General features: G+C 41.5%; 1 protein-coding gene across 1 annotated transcript in view; it reads left to right on the forward strand.

Annotated features, from left to right (window-relative positions):
- Positions 1–14547: 14547 nt before the first annotated feature.
- Positions 14548–26312, forward strand: part of LOC137751840 (uncharacterized) — a 210171-nt gene continuing 198406 nt past the window's right edge. The window contains exons 1-3 of the mRNA XM_068526515.1: positions 14548–14640; positions 15237–15491; positions 15656–16275. Coding sequence (XP_068382616.1) covers positions 14548–14640; positions 15237–15491; positions 15656–16275 — 968 coding nt within the window. The remainder of the gene's footprint in view (positions 14641–15236; positions 15492–15655; positions 16276–26312) is intronic.

A 26312-nucleotide genomic window follows, 5' to 3' on the forward strand; every position in this document is an offset into this window, starting at 1 on the left:
CCTAGGTTATGTGTTTCTTTTCTCCTCCTCTTCTTTGTGAAGAAGGAAATGTGTTAGCCTCTGAGGTGGATCGGACTGAGGTTGGAGAGTTGTCAGCTGAGCAGATGAGATGGGTTATTTCGCAAACCTGGGGAGATGTCGCTCAGTTTTTACTTGATGATGCTTCCATGTAGGGTAATTTAACTTTCTTTCGAGAAAGATTTTTTTTAATATTTAATAATTGTGAAGGCAATTATATTGTTTTTATTGACTATTTCTTTTAATATCAAGAGTAAAGTGACTTTAAATGAATTCATAAAGAAACAAACAGCCACTTTAAAATATTTTGGAATCTTCATGACGGGTAGCAAACTTTTTTCTTATTTAATGTGTTTTGTTATTTATGTTGTGTATATGTATTGAATATACACAACTGTTCTGTCTGCGAAACTTCTAACAAAGAGAAAATTAAAGCCCAGTAGATGGCACTGTTTGCTACTTTTTTACAAGTTAATTCAGCAAGGAAACATTCCCCTCACCCCCAAATCTATTTGTTTTTACAATAATATAAATCCAACCTCCATTTTTAAAAAGGATTTCTTACAAGAAGCCCAATCATTCTGTCCTTTTCAGGACCTACACTGAGTAACTCTGTCACAATTTATTAAATAGAAAAGTACTTGAGGATTATTAATCTTGAGTGTAGAATGCATTTAACTTGCTCCTTTTCCTTCAGTGCTGCTGAGACAGCTGTATTTCTCCTCCTCCACCCACCCCCATACACTCTACAGATGCTCCCTCTTCAGAAAAGATGTAGGTTAAAAATCAATTTCAGGCCAGAACTGCACTTGTGTTTAAATGAAGTTATGTTTGTATTGGGATTATACCTATAGCTGTTCTCTAACATCATTTTTTTTCAAACGCTATAATACATATATGAAAAAACCCTTCATTGTGTCTTTTGACATGAGAACGAACGAATGTGTGACCCATGTGTGTAGGTCACTGAGATCAGAGGGGCACTGGTGTGAGCTCTGGGGTTCCAGTCCCAGGTCTAATCATAGGACCCTGGGTCCAGTATTTAACTTGTCTGAACATCATTTTTACCATGTGTATAATTGTGATAACAATGCCTGTGCCATAGGAATTTTATGAAAATGAAACTCGATAGTATAAGCATCCAGTACAGTGCATGATCCGTAAGAGGTACTCAAGTAGTGGTATCTGTTGTTTATGGTGTTATATCAAACAATCTCCTAGAGTCAGTCATGCCTGACACAGAACTTTCTAAAAACTTCAGAAAAATAAATTCCATAATCTCCATTAGCAATAAATTTAGTCGTAACCCTCCCCCAACCTATGGGATGCTAATTTACTGTGTTTTCTCATCATTAGCATCAAACCTCTATTTTTAAGCTTCTTGGGCTTTAGAGGCACACAGAGGCAATTCAGCAAGCATCATTTACTATTGAAGGTTAAAGCAGTCATACCCTGTAATCTCCTACTCAGCTGCCAATACTAATTTAATACAGAGAGGTGAACACATGGCTGAAACATTTAGTGCAGTGTCTATTTTGCCCATCTCAGTTTAAGATTATGAAATTATATATTGTCTACAAAAGCTAGTATTTCTAGTTAGTGATAGTTTCCCAACATCAGAGCACTAAATACATCAAAGTGCCAAGGTATTCTACTACGAATTAAAATTTGATGTCTGTCGGCATTCGATTTGATAAAAATTCAGAAGCCAAGCAGAAAAAGATTAACAAAATGAACTGGAATATTCAGAAGGAAGAAAAATACCAACTAGTAAAGAGAAAAGGGGGGGAAATCACCCTAAAAACAACTTGAATTTTCTATATTTATCTGTGTGTATTTGCTCCACTTGGTTGTCAATTTTAATTGGTCTGCAGCACGCTGGGGTTCTAATGTATTCAGAATTTCAATTGTTATTTCCGCCATCTATTATAGTATCCCCAAATGCAGTCTATTCTTGGTGAATAATAAGAGTTTCTCTCTTTATTGAAATAAATAGCTTATTAAATCTACTGTTAGTTTTTATACCTGGTGACACAACTGTTTAGAAGTGCAGAAAATGAGAAACTGTCTCCTTCACAAATCATATTTACTAAGAACAAGGTTGATTCCTCAAGGTTGGTCCAATGCTATTTAAGATTTTGTAAAGGTTAAAGCCAAGGCAGGTATATACCAAACTGTCAGAAGTTCACTACTGATACTCATGTCTTTCCAATGCAATTGTTTTCTGGATGCCAAGACTATTTTTAAAAAGGAAAGAATCCTACAGTGCTGTGTGTATGTTTGCGTGCCATATCTATGTAAACCTTGATGGTTCTAAAATTTGAGAGGCCACATGATATACTGAAAAGAGCATAGGCCTTGGAGAAAGACAGATCTGGATTCTTAGATACTAGCATTTATTTGTTTTCTCACCTTGGGAACTTATTTAAACTTTCTGAAGCAGAACTTTGTCATCTATAAAAAATGAGGATAATAATACATGCCCTATAGGAAGTGACTGGTGTATTTTATCACAGCGCCTGAAAAATAGGAATAGCTCAATACTCGCTTAAAAATTAACTCAGAACATAGGTGGGCCCTTAAACAACTTTATATATGAAAACATGGATTTACAACTACAAAAAATTTGTTGATAATTTTTTTAACATAATTTTAAGAGAAATAAAAATAGAATCATTTTTAAAAGCCTCTATTAGTGCATTTAAAGTTTAACAAGAATAACACTGTATAAAACATTAAGTACAGTAGAAATAAACTGTAGAATTAACAGAACACCAAAAGGAAGACATTATGTTGTTTCTGAGCCATTCATTTGTTGACTCCTATTAATGAAAATTAACTTCCCTACTTGAGTAACACCTAACAAGTATTTGTCTATGTTTTACTTTAAATAGGACTGGTTGATATTTAGATGTTTAGGTTTGTTAATTTAGCTAGTGTCAATATGTATGTGTGTATATATTATTTTGTGCTGCTCAGAGATATTAGTTAATATATGCCTGATCAGGATATGGAAGTTAAAGGTTAAGCAAAATAAACATAAAGAAGACATAAGGGTCATGGAGTAGGGAGTTGGGACCCACTATCTTCTGTCCTTTTCTCTGCATGTCTCTCAGATCTCTCATTTGATATGAAAGTTGGAAAAGTACTGAAAATCTCAGATGGTTTTATTGAAGGGATAATAACATTGAACTACCACATGTTGATATTGGATGCACTCATGAATCCGGGGTTGTATATTCTACAATTTCTCAAAATGTTATTACAACATTCTATCATACAGTCTTCATTTTACATAAGATTTTCTTCCAAGAGAAATAGTTTGATGGATGTTTTGTTTGTCAGTTTACTAGAAATTGAAAAACTGAACTGAGGACACAAAGTTAGCTGAATTTACCAATATGTGCATCTAACAGAGGCTGCATGGCTGAGAAAGGGTTGGTAGTCTCTTGGTTCATAATCAGAATTGATTATGATTTGGAGAAATAAGACAGGAAGTTCAACCACTGACTTCCTTGATGAACCATTTTGAAAAGCTAATTAGGCAAAATGCTACTAAAAGACTAAAATGCATCTGCAAAATGAAAGCATATATATATATAAAGGCTGTGGAGGATGTCGATTTTGTCCCTAAACTAGTGCACATTCAAACATGTGCATTGTCATTTGATTCTGGCACCATCAAGGGTTGAAGATCACTCTAGCAACTAATATGTGAGTGAGCAGTTCCTTTGGCTCAGTCTAGTCTAGGTGAGAGGATTACTCACTATTTCTGGCCACATCTAAGAAAAGCAGCCGCTGAGAAATGCACAGCCATTCTCATACCCTCCCCTTCCTTACTCTCTACAATTCCCAACTCCCCTATTGCACAATCCAGCTTGTGTGACCAACACTTTTCAAAGCTCAATGTAAGCATACCAATGTCTCAGAACTCTCATAAGCCCTTAGCACAAACAGGGGACCTTAATAGCAGTCTCTCAATCACAAGTCATGTGTGTCCTGGTATCAGGGCCTGACTTCCGGACAACACAGAAGATTCTGGCAATAAACACATCACACATTTTCTTAATGAAATGAAAAGTTAAACTTTTAAGGGCTCTTCTACTGTATTTTGCAAGTTGTAGTTGAGTCTTTTAGAGAAATGGCTATGTGCCTGAGCTACTGATCAGGGATAGCAACTTGTTGGGAGAATGATATGATTGGAAAGCAGGACTGAAAGCTGGCATCACAAATTTCGCTAAATGAAACAGAAAATTCGCAATATATAACGGTTTTCCGTGGGTTGAGCAGCAGCCTAGATGGCAGGGGTGTCAGGCCTTGCCATGAATTCAATAATTATTTCTTGAATCCTGCCAATACGATATCCATAATATTAATTAATTAATTAAACGACTATTTACTAAACACTTGCTGTGGACCCCAGTCAGAGTTAAGTGCACATATTCAAAGGAGAGAAAATAGATATGCTTCCTGACATGTTCACAGACCAGTCCTGGTTATGGCTATGAAGTTCCTGTGGTATCAGTTAAGAAGTGCGTGGGCAGAGATTCTGCAGGCTTGGATTCCTCCCTAGCTGTGCTGCTGACTTGCCGAGGGATATTAGCGAGGGCATTTAACCGTTCAGTCTCACTCTCTGCTTTCATACAAGGCGGCTAACAACAGTTAGCCTAGATAGGGCCTAGACAGGGCAGTTAGTGAAACTGCCCTGTCTAGCTTCCTCGCAGTGTTGGTGTGATGGACAAACCGGATAATCGATATGAGAATGATTTGAAAACTGTAAAGTACCCATTTTATTTTCACCTTGCAATAGACAGAAATAATAATTTCCACCTACTCACCTCACATGCAAGCTGTTGCTTCTTGGCAAGTATTGAACAACAATGCTCACTCCCTGATTTACAAATAGAATTAGAGTTCCTGCCCTGTGGTTTTAAACTAGGCAGACATGCATGATAAAGCGATGAGAAAACATTCAAGGTAGACATTAATGTGTTTATAAAAGGCCTACGAATTTCTTTCTTTTTTTTTTTTTTTTTAATAAATTTATTTATTTATTTTTGGCTGTGTTGGGTCTTCGTTTCTGTGCCAGGGCTTTCTCTAGTTGCGGCGAGCGGGGGCCACTCTTCATCGCAGTGCGCGGGCCTCTCACTGTCGCGGCCTCTCTCATTGCGGAGCACAGGCTCCAGACGCGCAGGCTCAGTAGTTGTGGCTCACGGGCCCAGCTGCTCCGCGGCATGTGGGATCTTCCCAGACCAGGGCTCGAATCCGTGTCCCCTGCATTGGCAGGCAGATTCTCAACCACTGCGCCACCAGGGAAGCCCGGCCTACGAATTTCTTAGATGGAAAGTGCTATGGGCATTTTTCATAGTCCTTAGGATGTTTGCTTCTTGTGAAATAATGTAAAATACATATTTTTTTAACCTAATGTAAAATAAAAAGAAAGCTACAGGAGGATTGAAAAGAAAAGAAGTTGAGTAAAAAGAAGGGAGTAAGTCAGACAGAAAGACAAATATCATATGATATCACTTATATGTGGAGTCTAAAAATATGATACAGGGACTTCCCTGGTGGCACAGTGGTTAAGAATCTGCCTGCCAATGCAGAAGTCACGGGTTCGAGCCCTGGTCTGGGAAAATCCCACATGCCGCGGAGCAACAACTACTGAGTCTGCACTCTAGAGCCCGCGAGCCACAACTGCTGAGCCAGCGCACCACAACTACTGAAGCCTGCGTGCCTAGAGCCTGTGCTCTGCAACAAGAGAAGCCACCACAATGAGAAGCCCGTGCACCACAACAAAGAGTAGCCCCCGCTCACCACAACTAGAGAAAGCCTGCGTGCAGCAACGAAGACCCAATGCAGCCAAAAATAAATGAATAAATAAATAATAAAATAAAATAAAAATAAATAAATTTATTAAAAAATAAAAATATGATACAAATGAACTTATTTACAAAACAGAAATAGACTCACAGAGATAAAAAACAAACTTATGGTTACCAAAGGGGAAAGGATAGGAGGAGGGATAAATTAAGAGCTTGGGATTAACAGATACATACTATAATATATAAAATAGATAAACAACAAGGATCTACTGTAGAGCACAGGGAACTATTTTCAATATCTTGTAATAACCTAAAATGGAAATGAATCTGAAAAAGAATATACATATGTATATATATGTACATATAACTGAATCACTTTGCTGTACACCTGAAACTTTGTACATCAACTATACTTCAATTAAAAAAAAAAAGAAGGGAATACATAACATGGGGCAATTGAGTCCAACAAGATGTACTGAACACCTTACTATATGCTTTATACTATGCTGTGTCCTTGATGGGGGAAACATTGATGTTGCCATGAGATGAGCAACAAGCATGTTCTTTATTTTGCTCTGGAAACTATGCCAAGTAGTTCAACTCATGGTTGACTGCGATCCTATAGTTTTGAAGTTATTAATATTTTTAAGTAGTAACAATTGTAGTAATACCCCCCAGATATTTTAGCATCTATATAATGCCTTAGATTTTACAAAATTTTTATGTGAACAATCTAATTTAATCTTCATAATAATTTTGTGAGATGGGCATCACCATTATCTCTAATTTACAGATGAAAAAGTTGGGCAGGCGTTGGTAAAATAACTTACTGAAAGTAAGACAGCAATTGGGAGACCCATGGCTTGAACCCAGGTTTTCTGACTCTAAGATGTGTTTTCCATCTTCACGTCACATAAGTCAACAGTCTAAAATAAAGCACTATTATGACATAGTATGAGTGTGTTTCATGTTTGGTAATTGCAATCATTGTTGCTTTTGTTGTGGTCATCCATGTACAATGCTTGGTGTCAGTCTATTTATCTCTTGTAAAAATAAAATATAGTGTGTGTGTGTGTGTGTGTGTGAAAAAATAAATAAATAAATAAAATTAAATTAATTCAGGAAAAAAAAAAAAAAAGCACTATGAAGCTTGAATTTGGATGCATTGTGCCCTTACTCTCATCTTATTCCATTTGTAGAATTTACAAGTCAATTCCATTGGTTTCCACAGTAATGCAGTTATTAGAAGAATTTCGTGAAATGGTTGTTCAGGGCAAACACTGCCTTCTTAAGGAATGTCACTGTGAAGTTGGGTTTTTTTTAATACTTATTTATTTTATTTTTGGCTGTGTTGGGTCTTCGTTGCTGCATGCGGGCTTTCTTTAGTTGCAGCGAGCGGCGGCTACCTCACATGGTAGAGAGCAAGCTCTCATGTCCCTTCCTGTAAGGCTTGTAAGGCCACTAATCCCATTCATGAGGTCTCCATCCTCATGACCTAATTACCTCCAAAGGCCCCACCGCCTAATACCAATACCATCACTGGGGATCAGTCTTCCACATAACAAATTTTGGGGGGACATATTCAGTCCATAGCAGGTAGCTTAGATCTCTATCCCTCTCTCCCTCTCTCCCTCTCTCTCTCTCTCTCTCTGTCTCTTGCAGACACACACATGCACACAATAAGAACAAGATCTTTAGCAAAATATCTTTTACCACAATAAGAACAAAATCGTGTTTTTCTCTCCCAGACTATTGTCTCCCTTCCAGAAATCTGTAATGAAGATTGTTTCACTAAAATAGCTGCTAAAGGCCAACTTCCATTTCTTTTCATTTTCCCTTCTATAATTGTCATGGAATAAAACTATCAAAATATATTATCCTACTCTGAATTTTTAATTCAGAGAATAGAAAATTATAGTATCGGAGAATCATCTGACTAGAAGAGTACTTGATTGATTATCAATGTCTGCCTTTAGGAAATACTATGTATAAATACTTTTATTTAGACCTATTTATAAAGATCTTCAGAGAGGACAATCCCATCATCTTTCTTAACTTAGTTTGGATGCAATCACTTTCTTTGTCTGGAAACTCTTCTTTATACTTTGATTAAATCCCTTATACAACACAGATTAAGAAATATAAATATAAATATACAGACCGGATCTTTGCATTTGAAAACTTGACCCTTGGACTGTCTTAAATATGGAAAAGAACTTGAGTTCATTTATTTCCAAAAACTTGTGATTGTTATGATATGAAGATCACTGAATGTTCAGGCTGGGTCACACAGGATGTAACCCTTAATGAAATCTTCATGGTGTGAGGCTTGGTCCCCAGTTTTGCAGTTTCAAAAAATTGGTGAGTGGTCTGGTCCTGAGCAAATGATTCATGCTAGCTGAAATCACAAGAAACTGGTTTACAACGGTGAACATGTGGTATGATATGAGGGGTGGGGAGTTGAACATGAAGGAGGGTAGGCAGATGCATGCCTTTTCTGCTGGGCATTTTTTTTTAAGATATCAATACTTTATGTATTCAGAACATAGCCTAGACATGGGAAATAAGTAAAAAGAGACTGTTTGTAGTGAAAAATAGGTGTCCCCAAGTCTATGCAATGGAGTTCTGTTTTGAGCAGAGAAGAATCTACAATCAGTCACACTGAAGAAACAAGAAGAGATGGCTGACACCTTGAAGGAATACAGAGAAAGCAGACATGTGCACTCAAAGGTCCATGTGTTGGTGGAGGATGGTGTATTAGTCCAGGTTCTCCAGAGAGGTAGAATATATATATATACATATATATATACACACACATAGACATATATGTATATATATGTGTGTGTATATGTATATATATGTGTGTATATATATCTGAATCACTTTGCTGTACACTTGAAAGTAACACAACATTGTAAATCAACTATACTTCAATTTTTTAAAAAGTTAATTTTATTGATCTCTAAAACAAAAAAGAGAAACTTACCCATGTTCATCCAGAGAGTGACAGACCCATGATTTAAATTTAGCTCAATTTGATCTTAAATCCCATAATGTTTTTACTTTTCTATGCTCTCTATTTATTATTAAATATTATATTCATTCCAGTGATTTTAATTTGTGAAGATTACAGGATATACAACATACTATATTTTAGCAGAACTGCCACAAAATAATTAAAATTTAAAAATATTTTGGTACTTATTTTAATTTTTCTTAATTATTCTGGTCAAATATGGCCTTATTATATTAATTGAAATAAAGGCTGACTTCTGATAATGGGGTCAAAAGAAATAAAAGTGGAACACATCCATCTCTTTGAGCTTCAGCCAAGCCAAGTACCACATATGAGGGGCATTCCATGGCTACTCAACTCTCATGGACTTGGTTCTGGAGCAGTGGCCTCGTCCTGTCTCCCAGTTTCAGACTTTCTTCTTTCACCTCACCTTTCAGATTCCATGCTATAAACTTGGTACCTCTTCCTGCCCAAGGCCACTTCTTAGCCCAAGGTGGACCTATAGACATAAACTTGCAGCATCTAGGACAGGAAAGAATCAAGATAAATGATCCTGTGCAACAAAAGTACACCTTTCTAGTTGCTGAAATTCTCTGATTTGCTAAACATGATGGTTCTCTTTGATGAATACTAGAGACATGCTATCAATTCTCTAAAACTTTTTAATGCATATTGCTATGCCATGTATACAGTTTCCAAGATTATAGCTTGTCTCATATGTTGCATTTTATTATCTCATTCTTTTCTTAGATGAGTTGCACATACAAGGTGGTAACTTATTTCCTTAAAACTTTCATAATTCACAAGGTAGAGTGTATATTCTTCAGAGAACGCCTATAGATAATTAATCTCACCTTGTTTTCTTTGTTTCCTTCCTTCCTACTGTCAATTCTTTTTTTTTTTTTTTCCTACTGTCAATTCTTTAGTTTTCATTTTGAGAGTGATGCCAGAGGTCCTGGTCTCCTGGATTTGCAGAATGGGATAGCCTGGATTGGGGTTGTTTTACTCTGGGAACTTGTGCTCTGTACAACTAACAAATCAACAAAATTATAAACATTGTTATTATGTTTCATTAATAATTATAGCTTCCTGGGTGAAATAGTGAGCATGCTCAATTGCAAAAGCAGGAGATTCTTTTGGAATTATAGTCAGCATTTTCGTCTTGAAGGACTGTTTATAGCCTCTTAAAACAAAATAAAACATACTTCCCAAATTTTGCCTGCAGCAATTGACACAAAACATGAACGCAAATAATCCACCTCCAGGCCAACCTTCTGTATAACCAACCAGTAGATGGTCACTCCAGTGAACATTCTGGTTACTTATTGAAATCAAGAATCTTTCCTGCTCCATCAGGGAATTCAGTACCAGATCCAAGGTCAGAGCCAGACCTCATCTTGGGGGTGGAGGTTAAGTAATGCAAAGCATCCACAGAATGGCTAGAGGCCAAGGAGTAGGGCTTGTGACTCCAGAACATGGCAGCTCAAGGTGAGATTAAGTTTTTAAAGGGTCATTAAGAAGTACTCACTGTTAGAAGCGGTGAAAATGGGGAAGTAAAAAGGGAAGGTTTCAAGGATGACTTGGTAAAATCCTGTTTAAAGGACTTGCTGAGCAAAGAATCCATCCTGAAAAGGAAGAGTATGAAAGGAAAAAAAACCCCAAAACCACTTTTGAATCTTTTTGTGAAAGAGTTTAACTGTTTTTGCTAAAATGCTAGTATGTATTTAAATGGCTGATACGTTGACTTGAATGACATTTTAAAACAATAAACTGATGCAAAGAAAATGTCTGGAAAGGTATACACAAAAGTAGGAATGTTGGTTGGTCCCTGAGAGGTGATGTTACAGCATTTTTTTTCTTCTTTATACATTTCTGTATTGTTTGTTTTCCCCCAATAAGTACACACACTGCTTTCACAATTAAGGAGGAATAAACAGTGAATTATTTTTGTTTAAAAAAAATAAATTTTACAGTTGGTCTTAATCTGTAAAATAAATGTTCCTATAGCTAAGTTAGCAGCTCAAAACACCATTGGGGAAGCAGGATCTGTGTGACAGGAAAAACAGAGACTAATTAAAAACAAATGAACACGAAAGCTTGGGTTTTGCGACAGCAGCAGAATTTACAGAATTACAACACCTCTAGAATTATGGAACCCACAATTTCCTGCATGTGTCTGTTTCTGCCAACTTCTGGTTGTCTGTGGCTTTCTTAAAATATCCTTGGAAGGGACTCCAAGAAATCATCAAATCAGTTCAATGTTCTTTAAGTTATAGTCTAACAAAGGCTCCAGCGTTTCTACAGGAGCTTCCCATTCGTGTACATGTTCCAATTTTCTGCCACACACTTGATTTAAATCCAAGATTGCACAGACTTACTTAGCTCCTACAACATTTGAAACCCTTTCTCACATTGTAATTTTCTTAACCAATGAGGTAGTTATTATTGTCTACATTACACAGGAAGGTCAACTGAAGCTCAGAAAGTGACTTGCCAAAGGTCTCATAGCAACTTGTTTGCCAGGCTGGGATTGAACTCAGATCTTACAACTTGATGTCCAGTGCCATTTTTATATGACACTAAGACTGCCTCTGGAGAAGTGAAAAGATGTGACTGGTAGTCCTGGTATCCCCACATGAAGCCTCTGGGGCCCTTGGAGAGGCAGGCTATGTAAGTGGTCAATACATGGATGGCTGAGCTTTCCACAGCTCTAATTATGTGACTGGCTTTATGTTCGTGACACCCTTAAGTGGGAGAGGAGTTCATGGTAACACTTCCTTTAACTGAAAACCTCTTGTTTCCTTGGATTATTGCTTTTCCTCTTTATAAGTTTGTCATGAATTGAGTGAAGGAGCTGTAGTTTCAAAAGTTCTATTAACCAAAAATAAATAATGTTAATAAGTGAAAAGAACAGAGGGCAAAAATTAAGAAATGTTAAGGAGAGTCATAATAAAATATTACACTAAAATTATCCAAGAATAGACGGAAGGGTCTTTGTAGATACAGAAATTTCAAAATACATGGGTGGTCCTACTAATTTGTGGATCAGTTGAAATATAAACTATATAAAATTGATTAGCATATTCTAATCAACTCCACTCTGCCCAGGGATCTCCAGGGATACTTAATCCACAGCTGCCATTGCCAATATGGCTGATTTCTTTCTTGTCAGTAATTTTCTTCTTATCCCCAGTCTAAAATTCAGAATTCAGCAACAGACTAGCTTTTTACCTTATACATTATGTGGTAATTTAAGTTATTACTACTAGGGAATATGAATATGAAAATATGCATATATACCTTGGCCACTAATCAATTTTCAATGGAATGGTTTATTTACTTAACAAATGGCTCATTAAGTCACATTGGTAATTCAAGTTGAAGTTTTTTGTACCTGGTCAAGTGATAAATTATGCTTATGTTCACTTTTTTGTTCCCAAGAATAATGATAGCTAGATTGTAGGCTCCTTAAAGGCAGAGATTGCATTTTATACTTTATTTGTAACAATCATGGCATTAGGGATAGTACTGATTATGAAGTAGGTACTCAATAAATACTTGTGGGGTTTACTGATTTGCTTATGCATCTTCTTGGTATTGACAACCAAATAACTTATTGGATTAAAAACAGAAGTAAGGATAGTAGTATATCTACCAATTCATTTCCCTTTAGCCATACATATCAATGTGCAAAGGATCTATGTTAGACAGGGGTTCTTAACCTGAGCTTCAGAGGGTGTTCCCTTAAGTTCCTGAAATTTTATTCAAAGTTTTTTTGTGTTCATATGCTCACTTTCCAGAGGAGAGGATCTAGAGCTTTCTTCAGCTTCCAGGAAATCCATTATTCCATAAACTATTAAGAACCTGTGGTCTTTAATATTTTCGCCTGTCTCCGGAATGTCAGCACTGATAACTCTGGAAGCCCACCTACATTTGCTTGGAATACACTATAACCTTTTTCCTCTGATTTTTGACTTCCCTAAATATGCCTGATCTCCAGTTAGAATTAAATTGCCCTAAGTAATATCTGGAATAAAACAACGTATAAGAGCATGAAGAGAAACAGGGTAACTTGAAACTTCTTCTTGTCCCCATGCTACACTCTGTACTGAGCTGGCATTTGGGTCCAGGTGCAAGTCAAGGTGTTTTTTTATCATTTAAAACTCTAATGCACTAGGTGATCTGTGACCTAATTATGGGGGAAATTACCTGTATCCTTATGCGTGCTCACAACCACTAAACTCAACAGCAGCATTTCAGCTAACGGTCCCTGCCTTCTCACTTGAGGGAATTTGGAGCAATCTGCTCCCAGCATGAGGAGTTGATTTTGGAATTCAGGGTACATCTCACAGCCTAAATTTACCAGTCTTCAGAGGCAGAAAGCTTTTGTTATAACTTTAGATGGGCAGATTAGTTAATTGTAGTCAAATCAGTTTAAAGGGTTTCTCTACACACCCCACCCTTTCCCAATCCAGTATTTTTAAGGAAGTTAATGTTTGACTAGTTCATTGCACTGCTGCAAATTGAAAAAAGCAGTTACGTTAAGGAGCATTCCCTTTTTAGGAAGAAAAATCGAACCTTTATAATTATGCTATTAATTCTCAGTTCAACTGATAATAACATGAAAATGAATTTCTCGGTAGAACATTTTATTATTATTTAATGTTTAGCTAGCATGAAGAGCTATGGTTTATAGCATTTTAATCCTAGCTAGTCCTCTAAACTTTTAAGCGGGTCAGAAACACTTTATCTCTTATGTTGTTAGTCTTTCTTTCTATGGTTTATCTTTTAAATTAACATACATTAAGATTGCTCCAAGCCTACATTCTTATTTTTAAATGTTGGCTTCCTGTAAATGTATTTGCTTTTACAAACACAAGTCTAATCCCTTTGGTGCTCATCAGAGAAGTTATGGCTTTGTTCCATTCTTCCATCCCACCAAGTAAGCAAGCACTTGGGAAGCTGTTGAATGAAACCATAAAGGCAACTTTTTAAGCAAAACAAAATTATTTAAAATTATTTTGGAAGACTCTGACTCATAGCCATTTTAAAGGTTGGCTGTCAAGAGTCCATTTTGGGTGTCAGAGTATTTCTGCTCCTCCTGCAAGTTCTAGAGCTTCCTTTCAAGTAAAAATTTAAAATACCTAAGCTTTCAACCTAACAAAAAAGCACAAGAATTCCATATCACAACAAGTGGCTTCTAAGAAGATTGTAAATTGAGTGACAGAAGAGGAATCATTTAAAGGGACTCCCACTAGAGAACAGACGGCAGCACCCAACTAAATCCATTTTAATTTTCACTTAATTTCAGTTCTATTTCAAAGCTGTGATATCATGAGTGGAGAGAGAAGCAGCTCATAGAAGAGCCTGAATTCAAAGGAACTGAAATTTAGCATGGAATGTAAAATCGAGGACTTTTGCTTCTAAGAGAATGACTGTAGAAATACCAAGGTTGAAGGATGTGGGCTTGGTGCTACAGCAGAATTAGTAGTCTGGGGTGACCCTGCATGTATTGGCAAGTAGCCATTAAGTAATGCTCTTTACAAGAGAAAATCTTGTACCCGACAAGCTATCAGAAACGTGCATTTCTCTTAAACCTCTTTTCCTGTCCTTCTGCTCTAGAAGAGACATTATGAACTGCTAACGAAATGTGACTTTCATGTTGAGAGACTGGATTCCCCCAGGACCGAAATGAAGCACGCTTTAGCCTTCTCACACCCAGGTGCCCCATCGGGTTCCCTGCAGAGTGATCTCTGCCAGCACCTTGGTGAGACTGCACAATGGGTCAGTACTCTCTGCTGTCATTCTTTGCACTGGGGCTCTGGCCGCCAGAGGGGAAAATAGTCACACACAGGGAAATGGTATAAGTTAAAATCAAGCAAGTCTGGTGGGGTGGTAATGACTTTCCCAGCATCCAAGTCTTCGCCTTCAGGACATGTGAAGCTAGAAGACAATGTCATTCATTCAGCATTTATAGAGAACACACAAAGTACACGGTACTGGGCTCAGTACTGGAGGGCATGAAAAAGTGTACGAAACACAAACCCTGCCCCCGCCCCTGCCCGAGAATTCTTGCCAGGAAGGGTATTTCGAGTATCAACCAGACCTTATGACCCTTTAAGAAATTCCTGAGGGAATAAAAGTGCATTCAGAATTTAAAACAAGCATGGAAAAGAATACCGCTAGGACAAGAAGTCTTTTAGGAGAAAGGGCATGTAAATGTGCCTGAAAATTTTATTTCTACGGTATACAATGTAGCTCGGATGAATGAGAGAGTAGAGGTTTAAAGGGCCAAGAGCGGCGCCAGGCTGGCCGGTTCTTGGAGAAGCCGGACTTCAAAGAAGCCGGATGCCTGCACAGTTAGCTGAATCCGAACAAAGAGGAAGCCGGCACTTTTACCTGGGAAGTGGATAACTTCGAGGAAAAGTGGCCTCCGAGAAGAAAAAAAGGCAACATTCCGCCTGGAGTGGAAGCCCTCACAACCCTCGACTGTGCTTGCTGACCGCACCCTTGACCGACCTCACCCTCGCTCCCCCGCCCGGCTTCCTCTACCCAGTCTAGGCGGCAGGCCGCGCTCGGCCGGGTTCCACCGCCCACTCCACGCCCGCAGCTCTTGCACGCGCCGGCTCCAGCCGGTAATCGGCCACGTGCGCCGGGTTCCCCGCTCGGCCCCTCAGCGGGCCGGGCGCCTCCAAGGTTGCGGTGGCCACGGTGGGGGCTCGATCCCCGTTCCCGCGCGCCCAGGCGAGAAGTCCGGACAGCAGCGGTGGCGGGAGCGAGCGGCCCGGCCCCTCCCTAGAGGGAGCAGCGCGACAGTGGGCTGCGGGCGCCGCCTCTGCTGCATCGGTGGCTGCGCGTTCCGCTCGGCCCAGCCCAGCTCGGATCTGGAGCCCGCGCGCGCCGCGCTGCCTTCCCCTTCTCCTCTGCCACCGCCCCGCGGGCAGCTCCCCCGGGCCACACGCACGTTCGATCCTCCTTTCCCTGGTTTACGGATTTCCGAGGGCGAAGAATTTCGCCTCGGTCCCTGCGTCTCTCGGCCTCTCTCCCTCTCCCCTCGCGACTCCCCCTTCCCGTGGGCGCGCGCGCGCACGCTCACACACACACACACACTCGCCGGCGCGCGGGCGCACGGCCGCGCGCCCTGAGCCGCGGAGTCTCCAGCGCCGCTCAGCAGATCCCACTCTCTCCGGCGCCGCTACTCACACAGGCTTCCAGCCGCCACTGGGCGTCCTCTGTCTGCGATAGCGCAGCCGAGGCGGCGGTGGGAAAGGTAGCTGCAGCCCGGCGCGGTCTCAGACCTCCGTGCCCTGGACCGAGTCCGGGGAGAAGCGGAGAAGGAGGACGCAGAGGCGAGGAGGAGCCGCGCCGCGCCCGGGTCCGCGCGGCTGGCTGCCTCCGCTACCGGTACCGCGGCCCCAGGTAAGCTGCTCCGGGGCCCGCAGCATCCCCGGGGCGTCCGGGCTCGGAGCGGGGGTTCCGCGGTCCCGCCGCCGCCGCCGCCTCCGCCGCGGCACCAGGACGGAGGCTCGGAGGGGAGTGGGCTCGGGGGGAGGGGAATGGAGCTAGAGGTGAGGCCGGTAGGGAGGGGGGCAGGGGAGCGTGGGGGCTTCACCGCAGCCCCCCGCGCCCTTCCCCTCCCTACCTCAGCTCCAGCCGGGTGACTTTTACGAGCCTGGGGGCGCCTGGCGCCCCAGACAGCTATTCTCAGCTCTCCCCCGCGCCGCCAGCCAGTGTTGGCTGCGGGCTCCGCGCCCGCCGCGCGCCTCCCACCTCCTGTGCACCTTGGACAGCGCACCCCGCTGCCCGCCGCCCCCTGAACCGCACCCGGGTCCGCGTCCTGCTCGCGCAGCCCTCCCGCTCCTCTCTTCTTTCCCGGTTGTCACCCTCCCGCCCTGCATCCCTTCTCCTCCCAGCCCTGGCGGACTCCTCTGGGTGCGGGCCGGAAACTTTCCTCCCCGCCTTGTCTGAACTAGGTACTATTGTTGTTATTTGTGACTGTCCCCTTACTCGGGGAACTCAGACACAGTGGACCGGTCTTCCTCGGCGGGAGGCCCGGTCCAGCCCGAGGCAAAAGAGGCATTGGGCAGCAGGACTCGGCGGCTGCCAGGGTGCAGAGCCTACGCCTCGGTAGCCGGACGCCTGCCGCCTCCCCTCTTCTCCGGACTCCACATGTGCGCGCCTCCCACGGACGCCGCCCCTCCCCGACCACCCCACGTCCTCCCCCTGCACTGCCACGGCCACCCCATAGGTTGGACACCTGGGGCTTGCGGGTTCTGATTGGCTGAAGGCGTAACCCCGCCTCCTTTCCGGGGAGGGGGGGGTGGTTTGGAGTGTTGTGGTTGTCATCCCGCGGCGCGCACATGGGGGAGGTGGGGTCGACAGGTGGGGAAGCCGGGCCCGGTTGGATCCTCGCGTCCCATTGTGTATAGCTACACTCTCATCCGCCTTCCTCCAAATGCGCTCCTGCTTTTCTCCTTTTCTGTTTTTTTCTCAACATTTTGCTGCTGTGATATTAAAAGAAAAAACTGGCTTGTAACCTTCTTTTTATTAGTATTGTATTTGCTCTGTGGTGGAGATTTTTAAAGCAGATCTAGAAGAATGAGGGAAACAAGTGCTTATGGGGAGGTTCGTGGCAAACTGGGCTGCAGATTTGAGTCTGGTAGTTTGGAGAAAGTAATGGGTGCCTAAGGGTTATGAAGAGGGTGGAGAAAGTGAGAAGGAAATTGTTCCTTGGTGAGGGCCAGACGCAGGTGAGCAACCTTGAGAAGCTGAGGGAGAAGGAAGTGGGTCATGTGTAGGGTGAGACGTGAAGGAGAAACCCGGATGGGCGCTCCCGGGAGCGTTCTGCTGAAGATGGCTCTGTCTGGAAAAGTAATTTTGACTAGTATTCAGTTCATTATTTAACACACTTTGTTTCTGTTTTGCTAACGTTGCCCTTTTGATAGATTTTATAGTAATAATGTCAGTCCACGTAATGGGTTTTGCTTATTCCAGTTTCTTGCAATATATCGATTTGCAAGTGGTAATGAATTTCAAAAAGTGAATTTCAAAGGCTCCTTTAGAGGGATGCACTAAATAGTTAAAGTGCTTTGGTATATTGTGAAGGGAGACGGATGAGCATTGCATAAAATCCAAAGACTGTTCTGGCATTATTTAGGGTCTTTGCAGAAATATATGTGTGCGTGACACTGATTTCTCTTCATTTCAAAGCATGATTGCCTCTGGCACTTTCCAGCTTTAATTCCTTCAGGCTGTTTTGATGTTGTGTCTGTACATCTAAGAATATTGTAATTCTTATCTTTAGAAACCTTGTCAGTGGAAAACAAACAGCAACTGATGCAAGCTAATGTTGACAACTTTATAGTGAGTACACTGTGCATTATTTTATTTGTAAGCTAGTGAAATATGCAAGAGTAACATAGCATGACTGTTATTCCCTAGGAACCAATATCAAAACAAAGTGGGGAATCACATGAGGCTATTCCAGGGAGCACAATTCAATTATTTAAAAAGTGAATATATGTTAAGATTCTTGGGTGTAAAGAAAAGCAGAATATTCCCATTTGAATTATTATCTTTGTACACAGTGGTAGCAGATGATTTGAAGTAAAACAACATATTAAATATGTTTGATGATTCCAAAGTAGATAGTAAAGGCTTTCCATTTATAATTTTTATATAGGTAGAATTACTTTTCTGACTGAAGAACTTTGTATTCAAGGGACAGAATTTGATACATCTGGCAAAATTGGAAATTATTGCTATTGTTGAGAAAATAATTCTTACTATGTTTTCATATCTCCAGGTCATGCTTTGATTTGCCCTCAGGGATTTAGATTCTAGTTTTCGGCCTATCAAATTGAGATGGGTTGGAGGTAGGTAGAACAAAAATGTATATGTCACGCGCACACACACACACACACACGCAAAATATATGTATGTATATCAGCACACAGCTATATATTTATACACATAATTTGGGGGTACATTCAGTGTGTTTAGTTGTATATATGTTATTGTCATCCTTAGAATTTTTTCTCATTTCTTCTTGTGCAAACGGTGGCCCTGTTTTAAACTATGGAAAGCATTATCACCAGTAAAATTGGCCAGTAGATCATGGAAACAGACAATAGTATTTTGTTGCTTGGCAACCACCTACTGTGAATGAAAAACAAAGCAGTGACAGCTGCTTCCACATCCTTACACTCATAACTGTAGCTCAAGCATCACAACCCTCCAAATGAGACAGATCTACTAACAACTTTCATTTGAGGAAGGTGAAGCTGTTTCCTTTTGCGGATGTTTTTAAAATGTACATTTAAAATTTTTATTATAATAAGAATTATATTGTTATTGTGGGATGAAATGAAGCATCTAATTTCAATTGCCCTCCTAAGCCTAGTATAAACTGAAAAATGCAAGACTGGGAGGATTCTTTAGACCCTTCTCATTCTTCCCTTCATAGTCATTAAGCACCGTAAGCACATTTTCTGCTGCCGTCAGATGCTCTTAGGATTTTACAAAAACTTGAGTTCTCTGTGATACCTAAATAGGTGACTGGATTTTACTGCCAGGAGGGAGTTAGAGACTGATGCTTTCGCCTAACCCTTTAGTTTTAAGGGACACTGAGGCACGGTTAGGTGTTGTGACTCAAGCCTGGTTACAGAGTCATCTCCAGGATGTCTTAGGTCACACTTGAAAAATTTTCTCCTGTTTCCTCCCTCAAATTATTCTTTCTTTGTTCTTTACACAGAATTTGTAACCAAGATTTTTATCCTAATAAAGATACTTAGAAAATACAGTAATATTTGGGAGTCAAAATTCAGTGTTGACACCAGGCTACATTATGGTTTTAGATGCATTGTGTATTCAGCCCTCAGTTGCGCAAAGTCCTGTGACTTTCCACATCTTTCCTCAAACTGGGGAAGCCCAGTCCCTTGCTTTGGTAATTGTTTACATCTTTGGACAACCTTTAATGATCTATTATTCTGTAAATGAATTTTATACGGGGATGAGATTGAGGATTGTGTTGGTCAGCTTGTACACCTGCAAGAGTTTAACCATTACAGCTAATTAATCACGTGTTGTGGTCTGTCTGCAACGTGAGAGGCGTACTGTTGATCTAGTGATCTGGGCTCAAAAAAAAAAAAAAGATACAAACGAACTTATTCACAAAACAGAAACAGACTCACAGAGAGCGAATTTATGGTTACCAGGGGTGAAGGGTGGCGGGGTGGATAGATTGGGAGTTTGGGATTGACATGTACACACTGCTATATTTAAAACAGATAACCAACAAGGACTTACTGTATAGCACAGGGAACGCTGCTCATTATTTTGTAATAACCTAAATAGGAAAAGAATTTGAAAAAGAATACATGTATATACATATGTATAATATGTATATGTATATGTATATACATGTATATGTATAACTGAATCACTTTGCTGTACACCTGAAACTAACACATCGTTAATCACCTATGCTCCAATATAAAATAAAAATTAAAAAAAATAGACTACATGGGACAGACTGTGTAGCTGCATAATCTTCATTTCAGTCTTTTATCAAAGCTGTCTTGCCAAATGTATTACCTGAAGCCTGCTTGTGGAGGAAAAGTCATCTATCTGTGAGAGATGGCAATAGTGCAGATTGCTTCTGAACTCTGAAATGATAATGAATGGAGTACTGGATGGCGAACTTGGATCACATGTGCATTATTAAGGCTTTTTTCTAAACTTAGGCAATGTATTGCATGTGTGATACATTTTGAGGCTCCTTATGCTATTTTAAAGAATCTGTATTCTGTTATTTATTATTTATGACAAAGGTAGTCATTTAACTTTAATACACCTTAACTGGAAGAAAAACTTGGATTGGACTGGTTGGAGAAACAATGTAGTGACAGTATTAAGTACCATTGCAGAGCCATTTTCACCAGAAAAGCATGCACTGTAGCAGATTTGTAGGGGGGAATAAATTGATTTACAGCATGTTTAACCTAGTTTTAGAAGTCTGCTATAACTTGTTCTAGCTAGAAGGATTTCCAAGCAGAATAATAATTTCGCAGATTTCAAGTGAACGTCACTGATTTTTAAAATCATTTTTCACAGTCTGGTTGTAGTTTGTTCAGGACAAGTGCTTGCTTTGGATCCTCTAGGATTAATCTGAATTTTAAGGTTATTATTATTTTAAAAAATTCAGAACCATTTCTCTTTGCGTGGCATGATGTTAAATATCCTGTAGTTCATACATTTAATTTATTCCACTGGAATCTTGAAATTTAATTAACTTCCCTCTCCTATCTTCATGTTCACGAGAATGTGTGTATGCATATGTGTTTGCATTCTTTTCCTTTTCATGGTTTTCATCCTAATGATAGAGCACCAAAGGGCCTGATTTGTATTTTTTTCATACACTAAAGAGAAGTTTTAAGAGATATTTGCGTTTTCCATTCCCTTATGTCAGCTTCTGCTATTATAACCTGTAAACTCTCACCCACACAAATAGGATGATTGCTAAACAAGCAAACAAATAAATATTTATCCAAGCAGATCCCATTTGCTGCCCTCCAGGCTGGCCAAGAAAGCATATTTTCTCATTCTTAGACACACATGTACTTCCACACCCACCCACATACACATTGAGTTTTCCTGTAGATTTTTTTTTTTTTTTTTTAAGGAGTGGACGGAAATAGTATTTGATTGGGAGACCTGTGTATGATAGATTTTAAGTAAAGATGATGTATTCAGATTCTCAGAAATGTAGCAGCAGAGGAAGAATTAAATTGAATTATTCCCTTTGGAAAAAGTTCAAGTTTATGCTGAGAACATAACCCATGACCCTTACAACAGTGCCCGGAACAGAGCCTGCCACGTGGTAGACACTCAGCGTGTATTTTGTGGAGTACGCACCTGCTGCCTCCTTTATGTGATGCTGCAAATATTTCAGTCTGTATCTGCATGAATAGCAAAAGTTGGGGAAATGGAGGAGAAATGACTGTACTTTTCTAATTGTTTCTGGCCCTGTATAAAAACATGTCAAAACAACTAACTTAGCCAGTGATATTTTGGAATATACTTCTTGTCGGTGTAGAAAGTTATACCAAGGGTATTGATTTTTCACAAATACAGCCATCCTAAGTACAGAAGAGCTCTTTAATAGCCCACAGCAACATAACAAAGGTAACGGCAGCTGGGCCGAAGGAATACTTTATTTAGCTGGAGCTGGAGGGTGAAATCTGTTTGCCCCAGTGTAATTATCCAGACTGGAGTGTGGCCAGGGCGCTGTGGTTAATAACCCAGACGGGGAGAAAAGCCGCCGATGAGGTCTTTAGTGACTCCGACTGTCCAGACCTCTGCTTTGGTTTGTAAGAGAGCATCTTGAGTAGCTTGAAAACCACAGAAGCTGTTGTGCATTTAAGGGATAGAGCCCAGAGTTACCATCGAGGTCCCAGGTACCAAATTTCTGGTGATTGGAAGAAGTCTTAATCCTGAGAGATCAGTGGCATTGAAATAAGACTTTCTTCTTCATCCTGCTCCATCTCTGTGAAGTATGTGAAGGGCGACCGTGTCTCTGGGGACAGCCCTGGCAGAATCACCAGGTAGGGTAAAGCCTGACAGGCTTCCAATTCCCCGTAAAGCATCCTTCACCTTTCCACAACTACCTCCGTTGTTTGTCTCGCTTGTAGGGTTTAATTCACAGTTTTGTAGCAGCAAGTGTCTGTTAAGGTGTATGCTGATCAAAGGTTATAGAGCTTTTCTGAAGGGATTCCTGAGTGTCTTCCGTATATTAGGGGCTCAATAGATATTTGTTTCATTTTACTACTATTCTGAGAGATAGGGAAGATAGTTATGTCCACAGAACCTATGTAAGTAATACCATACTGTTTCCTTTTAGGATGATTTTTTTAACAAACATTTATTGAGCATTTACTATATGACTGGCATAGTATCTGGCTTTGGGGATCATAGAGATTATTAAGGCACAGTTCCTGCTTGTAGCAGAGAATATGCTGCCTGCAGGGAAGACTTGCAGGAAGTGCACAAGTTCAGTGTGGTTTACAAGTGACTGTGCTGGGGGGCGAGGGGAGAGGAAGTTTGGAGAGCAGGGCAGGGGGCAGACCATGGAAGAACTAGTAAGACCCATAAAAGATTTTGAACTTTATGATATGGGTCAGTGTTTCACAGTCTCCCCGTTCTTGCCACAGTACTGATTCCTGGGTCCCAACCCCGGCCCCCTAAATCAGACTCTTCAGGGACACGCCAAGTCAAGTAGACACATTCATATGCCCGGATGCTCACCGCTCCCATGCACATCTGCAGAATTCTTCTGCAAGCACCTACTGTTCTCCACCTGAGGGCTTTCTCTCTCACATGTGGGGCAGCTGTAGGGCAGCGAAGTTAGATGGCCCCAGGAGTGGACCTCATCCAATGACTGAAGAGAGCTGGGTGGCAGTACACTAGCATCTTGGCCCATCAGGTGCAGAGACTGATGTGTGTCCTACGCTGTGTCCCAGGATCCCCTAGTGAGACTGATGGCGTTGCCCATGGTGGCTGTCTGCTCGATAATCTGGGCTTTGTTGGCTGCCTTCCTTTCCTGTACTAGTCCTTCCTAGGATCTGCTCCCACACGAATAGCTTGCATTTAAATTCTTTCATGGACTTCCCTGGTGGTCCAGTAGTTAAGACTCCACGCTTCCACTGCAGGGGGTGCGGGTTCCATCCCTGATCAGGGAAGTTCTGCATGCCACGCAGTACAGCCAAAAGAAAAAAAAAAAAAGGAAAAAAGTAAATAAATTCTGTCTCAAGGTCTGTTTCTGGAGAAACCCAACGGAAGATACTGAAGAATCTGCTTCATTTATTTTTCAAATAATGCCCCCACTGGTTTTCTTCATTAGGCAAATTTGGGCACTCCGGCCTCAGGTGATAGAGGGCTACTGAAGAATTAAGGTGAGGGCATCGTTACTCTTGATTTGCAGCTGAGAACGACCTTGCCGGCAGGTGTGTGGGGAATGGATTGATAGAGGAAGAGTTGGGGGCCTGGAGACCAGCTAGGAGGTGGCGGTGCCTAGACAAACAGAGAAGATAGTGGCTGGGAGGCTGGAGATGGGGAAAGGATGCAAGAATGATTTGGGTGGAAAGCTGGCTGGAAAAGTCAGCAGGACCAAGAGGCCGGAGACGCGTGCTCACTTAGCTCATCCCAAGACGGAGACATCAGGCCTCCACCCGTGGCTCGGCCTGCTGTCCCTCCAGCTCGATACCCCCTAAAGGGCTGAGACGCCTCTGCCTTGCCTGTAATCGTGGTCAGGCTCTCTAGAGTTAAGTAGTACAGTTCTGGGCATAAATAAAAGAAGACAGAAAGATAAATTGAAGCATATAAATAATTTACCACCAGATCATTAAAGAAAGTTATATTTTACGGGCGGGATTCGTGGAGTGGTAGAGGAGAGTTGGAGAGACGTCTGTGGCGCGTGTCCATTTTGTGAAGAATAGTGATTCTTTCCCCTCATACTCTTGGCTAAGAAGGGATTTTCATCCAGCATCAGTTTCTGGAAGACCTAGCATGCACTTCTATCTATTGTTTTCCCCGCTTCTCCCGTAGACTATATTTTAGCTAAGTGAATGAGTGGTAGCTGGGAGTGGGCTGGCTCTTTCCTCTTGGTCTGTCAAAGTGCCAGGCTTTTTTTCTGCAGTTTCTCCTGCCGGTTCTTAGGCCACCAGCTCCCAAAGGAGATCAAAGGGTGTGGAGGCTGGGAGAAGGGAAGCATGCGTCCAGAAAGAGAGCGGTTTTGAAGTGAATTCTTAATCATGAAATGAGCAGGTTAAAGTCTTGTTAGCTGATCTGAAATAAGATCAGGCAGTCTCCTAATTGTCCCGTGCATGAAGACTAAGGTCCTGGCTCCGTCTGCAGTCAGAAAGGCAAAGGCTGAATAATCAAACAAGAGCAACCTAACACCATCATATTTCTGCAAAAGTAGCATTGAGCCAATGACAGAGAGAAGACGGAATTCTGAGAAGTCGTAGAGGGGGCCAGCACAGAGTTTACTGGGCCTTGCTTCACCGGGAGATCAGAGTCCTGACGGTAGAAACACTGCGCTTGTGAGTGTGCAGACCGGAGACACTATGGGTGAAACACAGGGGAAAGGAAGAGGCCTTATTAATTTAGAAGAGTAGGCACATATTTATGATATTTTTTAATTAAATTTTTTATTTGGAGATCATCACAGATTCATGTGCAGTTGTCAGAAATAACATGGGCAGAGCCTGTGTACCCTTTACCCATTTCCCCCCTGTGGTAACGTCGTGCAAACCTATAGGGCAGCGTCACAACCAGGACATGGATCACTGTGGTCCGCCAGTCTTGGTCAGGTTTCCCCAGTTTCACCTGTATTCATTGGTGGGTGTGTGGGCCCAGGCGTGCATGCGTATATTTTCTCCTATTAAATACTTATATTTCAAAATTTTTTCAAAGAACCTCTTTTCCCCCTAGGATTTTGGGGAAAAAATGCACTTTTTAAGACTAGTCCTGGATTAATTGTAACGGAAGAAAGGGTATTACTATAGAATAGATCCCCCAACCCGTGCAACTCGGGGACTGTGCAGAATAGATCAGGGTCACCTGCACGCAGCAGGAAGGTCAATAGGCCAGTCCGGCAGGTATGGCTTCCACTTAATTTATTCCTGTGTGACCATTATATGGCAGTAAACAAACCTTTTAAGAGTGTATCTGTTGGGAAAGAGGCTTGCTTATTACAGCTCGCTGTGACTCCTGGTCCTCGCCCCAGGCTTCCTGGCCTTCCCCCCCTTCCCCTCCGTGTGCCGGAGGCTCACCCCTGCAGGCTGTTCACCCAGGTTTCCGAGTCAGCTGGCTTGCTGTGTTCAGCCCGTGGAAGGCACGTGGGAGACAGCAGGGAGAAGGGCAAAGCCAGGGAGGGTATTTTTTGCTTTCCTCCAGCGTCGCGCGGCGTCCTGGGCAGAGGGAATCCCTCCCTGGTAGCACCACTCATGCTTGACAGACCTTCTCTGGTTCTAGCTGCTCACGAGTGACCTTGGCCCGTGGACTCCAGCAGCACCCCCTCTTTCCGTTGTCTGTTGTTAGCCTAGGCAAGGCGGCAGCTTCCTGCTGTTGCTCATCTCTGGATTATCTCACTGTCATGTGTAGGCTCTCTGCTCCCCCATCACCTGAGTAACCAATTCTCTCTCGTAAATTTCCTCTGTGAAACATACTTGAAGAGATTCCTATTTTCCTAGTTAGACAGTCCCCAGGTCCAGAAAGCGTGGGCATGGTGTAACTCTGATGACGTTTTCCTCTTTCTGACATTCTGGCTTCTTCCGCTGCAAAAGTCTGGCCAGCTCCAATCCTGGCAGAAAGTACCTGCGTTTGGAATGTCACCCCTCCCACCAGGAGCCTCCATCCTTTTACTGACTATTCATCCTCTCCTAGTCTCTGGTTTT

Source organism: Eschrichtius robustus, chromosome 18, assembly GCF_028021215.1.
Source record: "Eschrichtius robustus isolate mEscRob2 chromosome 18, mEscRob2.pri, whole genome shotgun sequence".
In the NCBI taxonomy this organism is placed as follows: Eukaryota; Metazoa; Chordata; class Mammalia; order Artiodactyla; family Eschrichtiidae; genus Eschrichtius; species Eschrichtius robustus.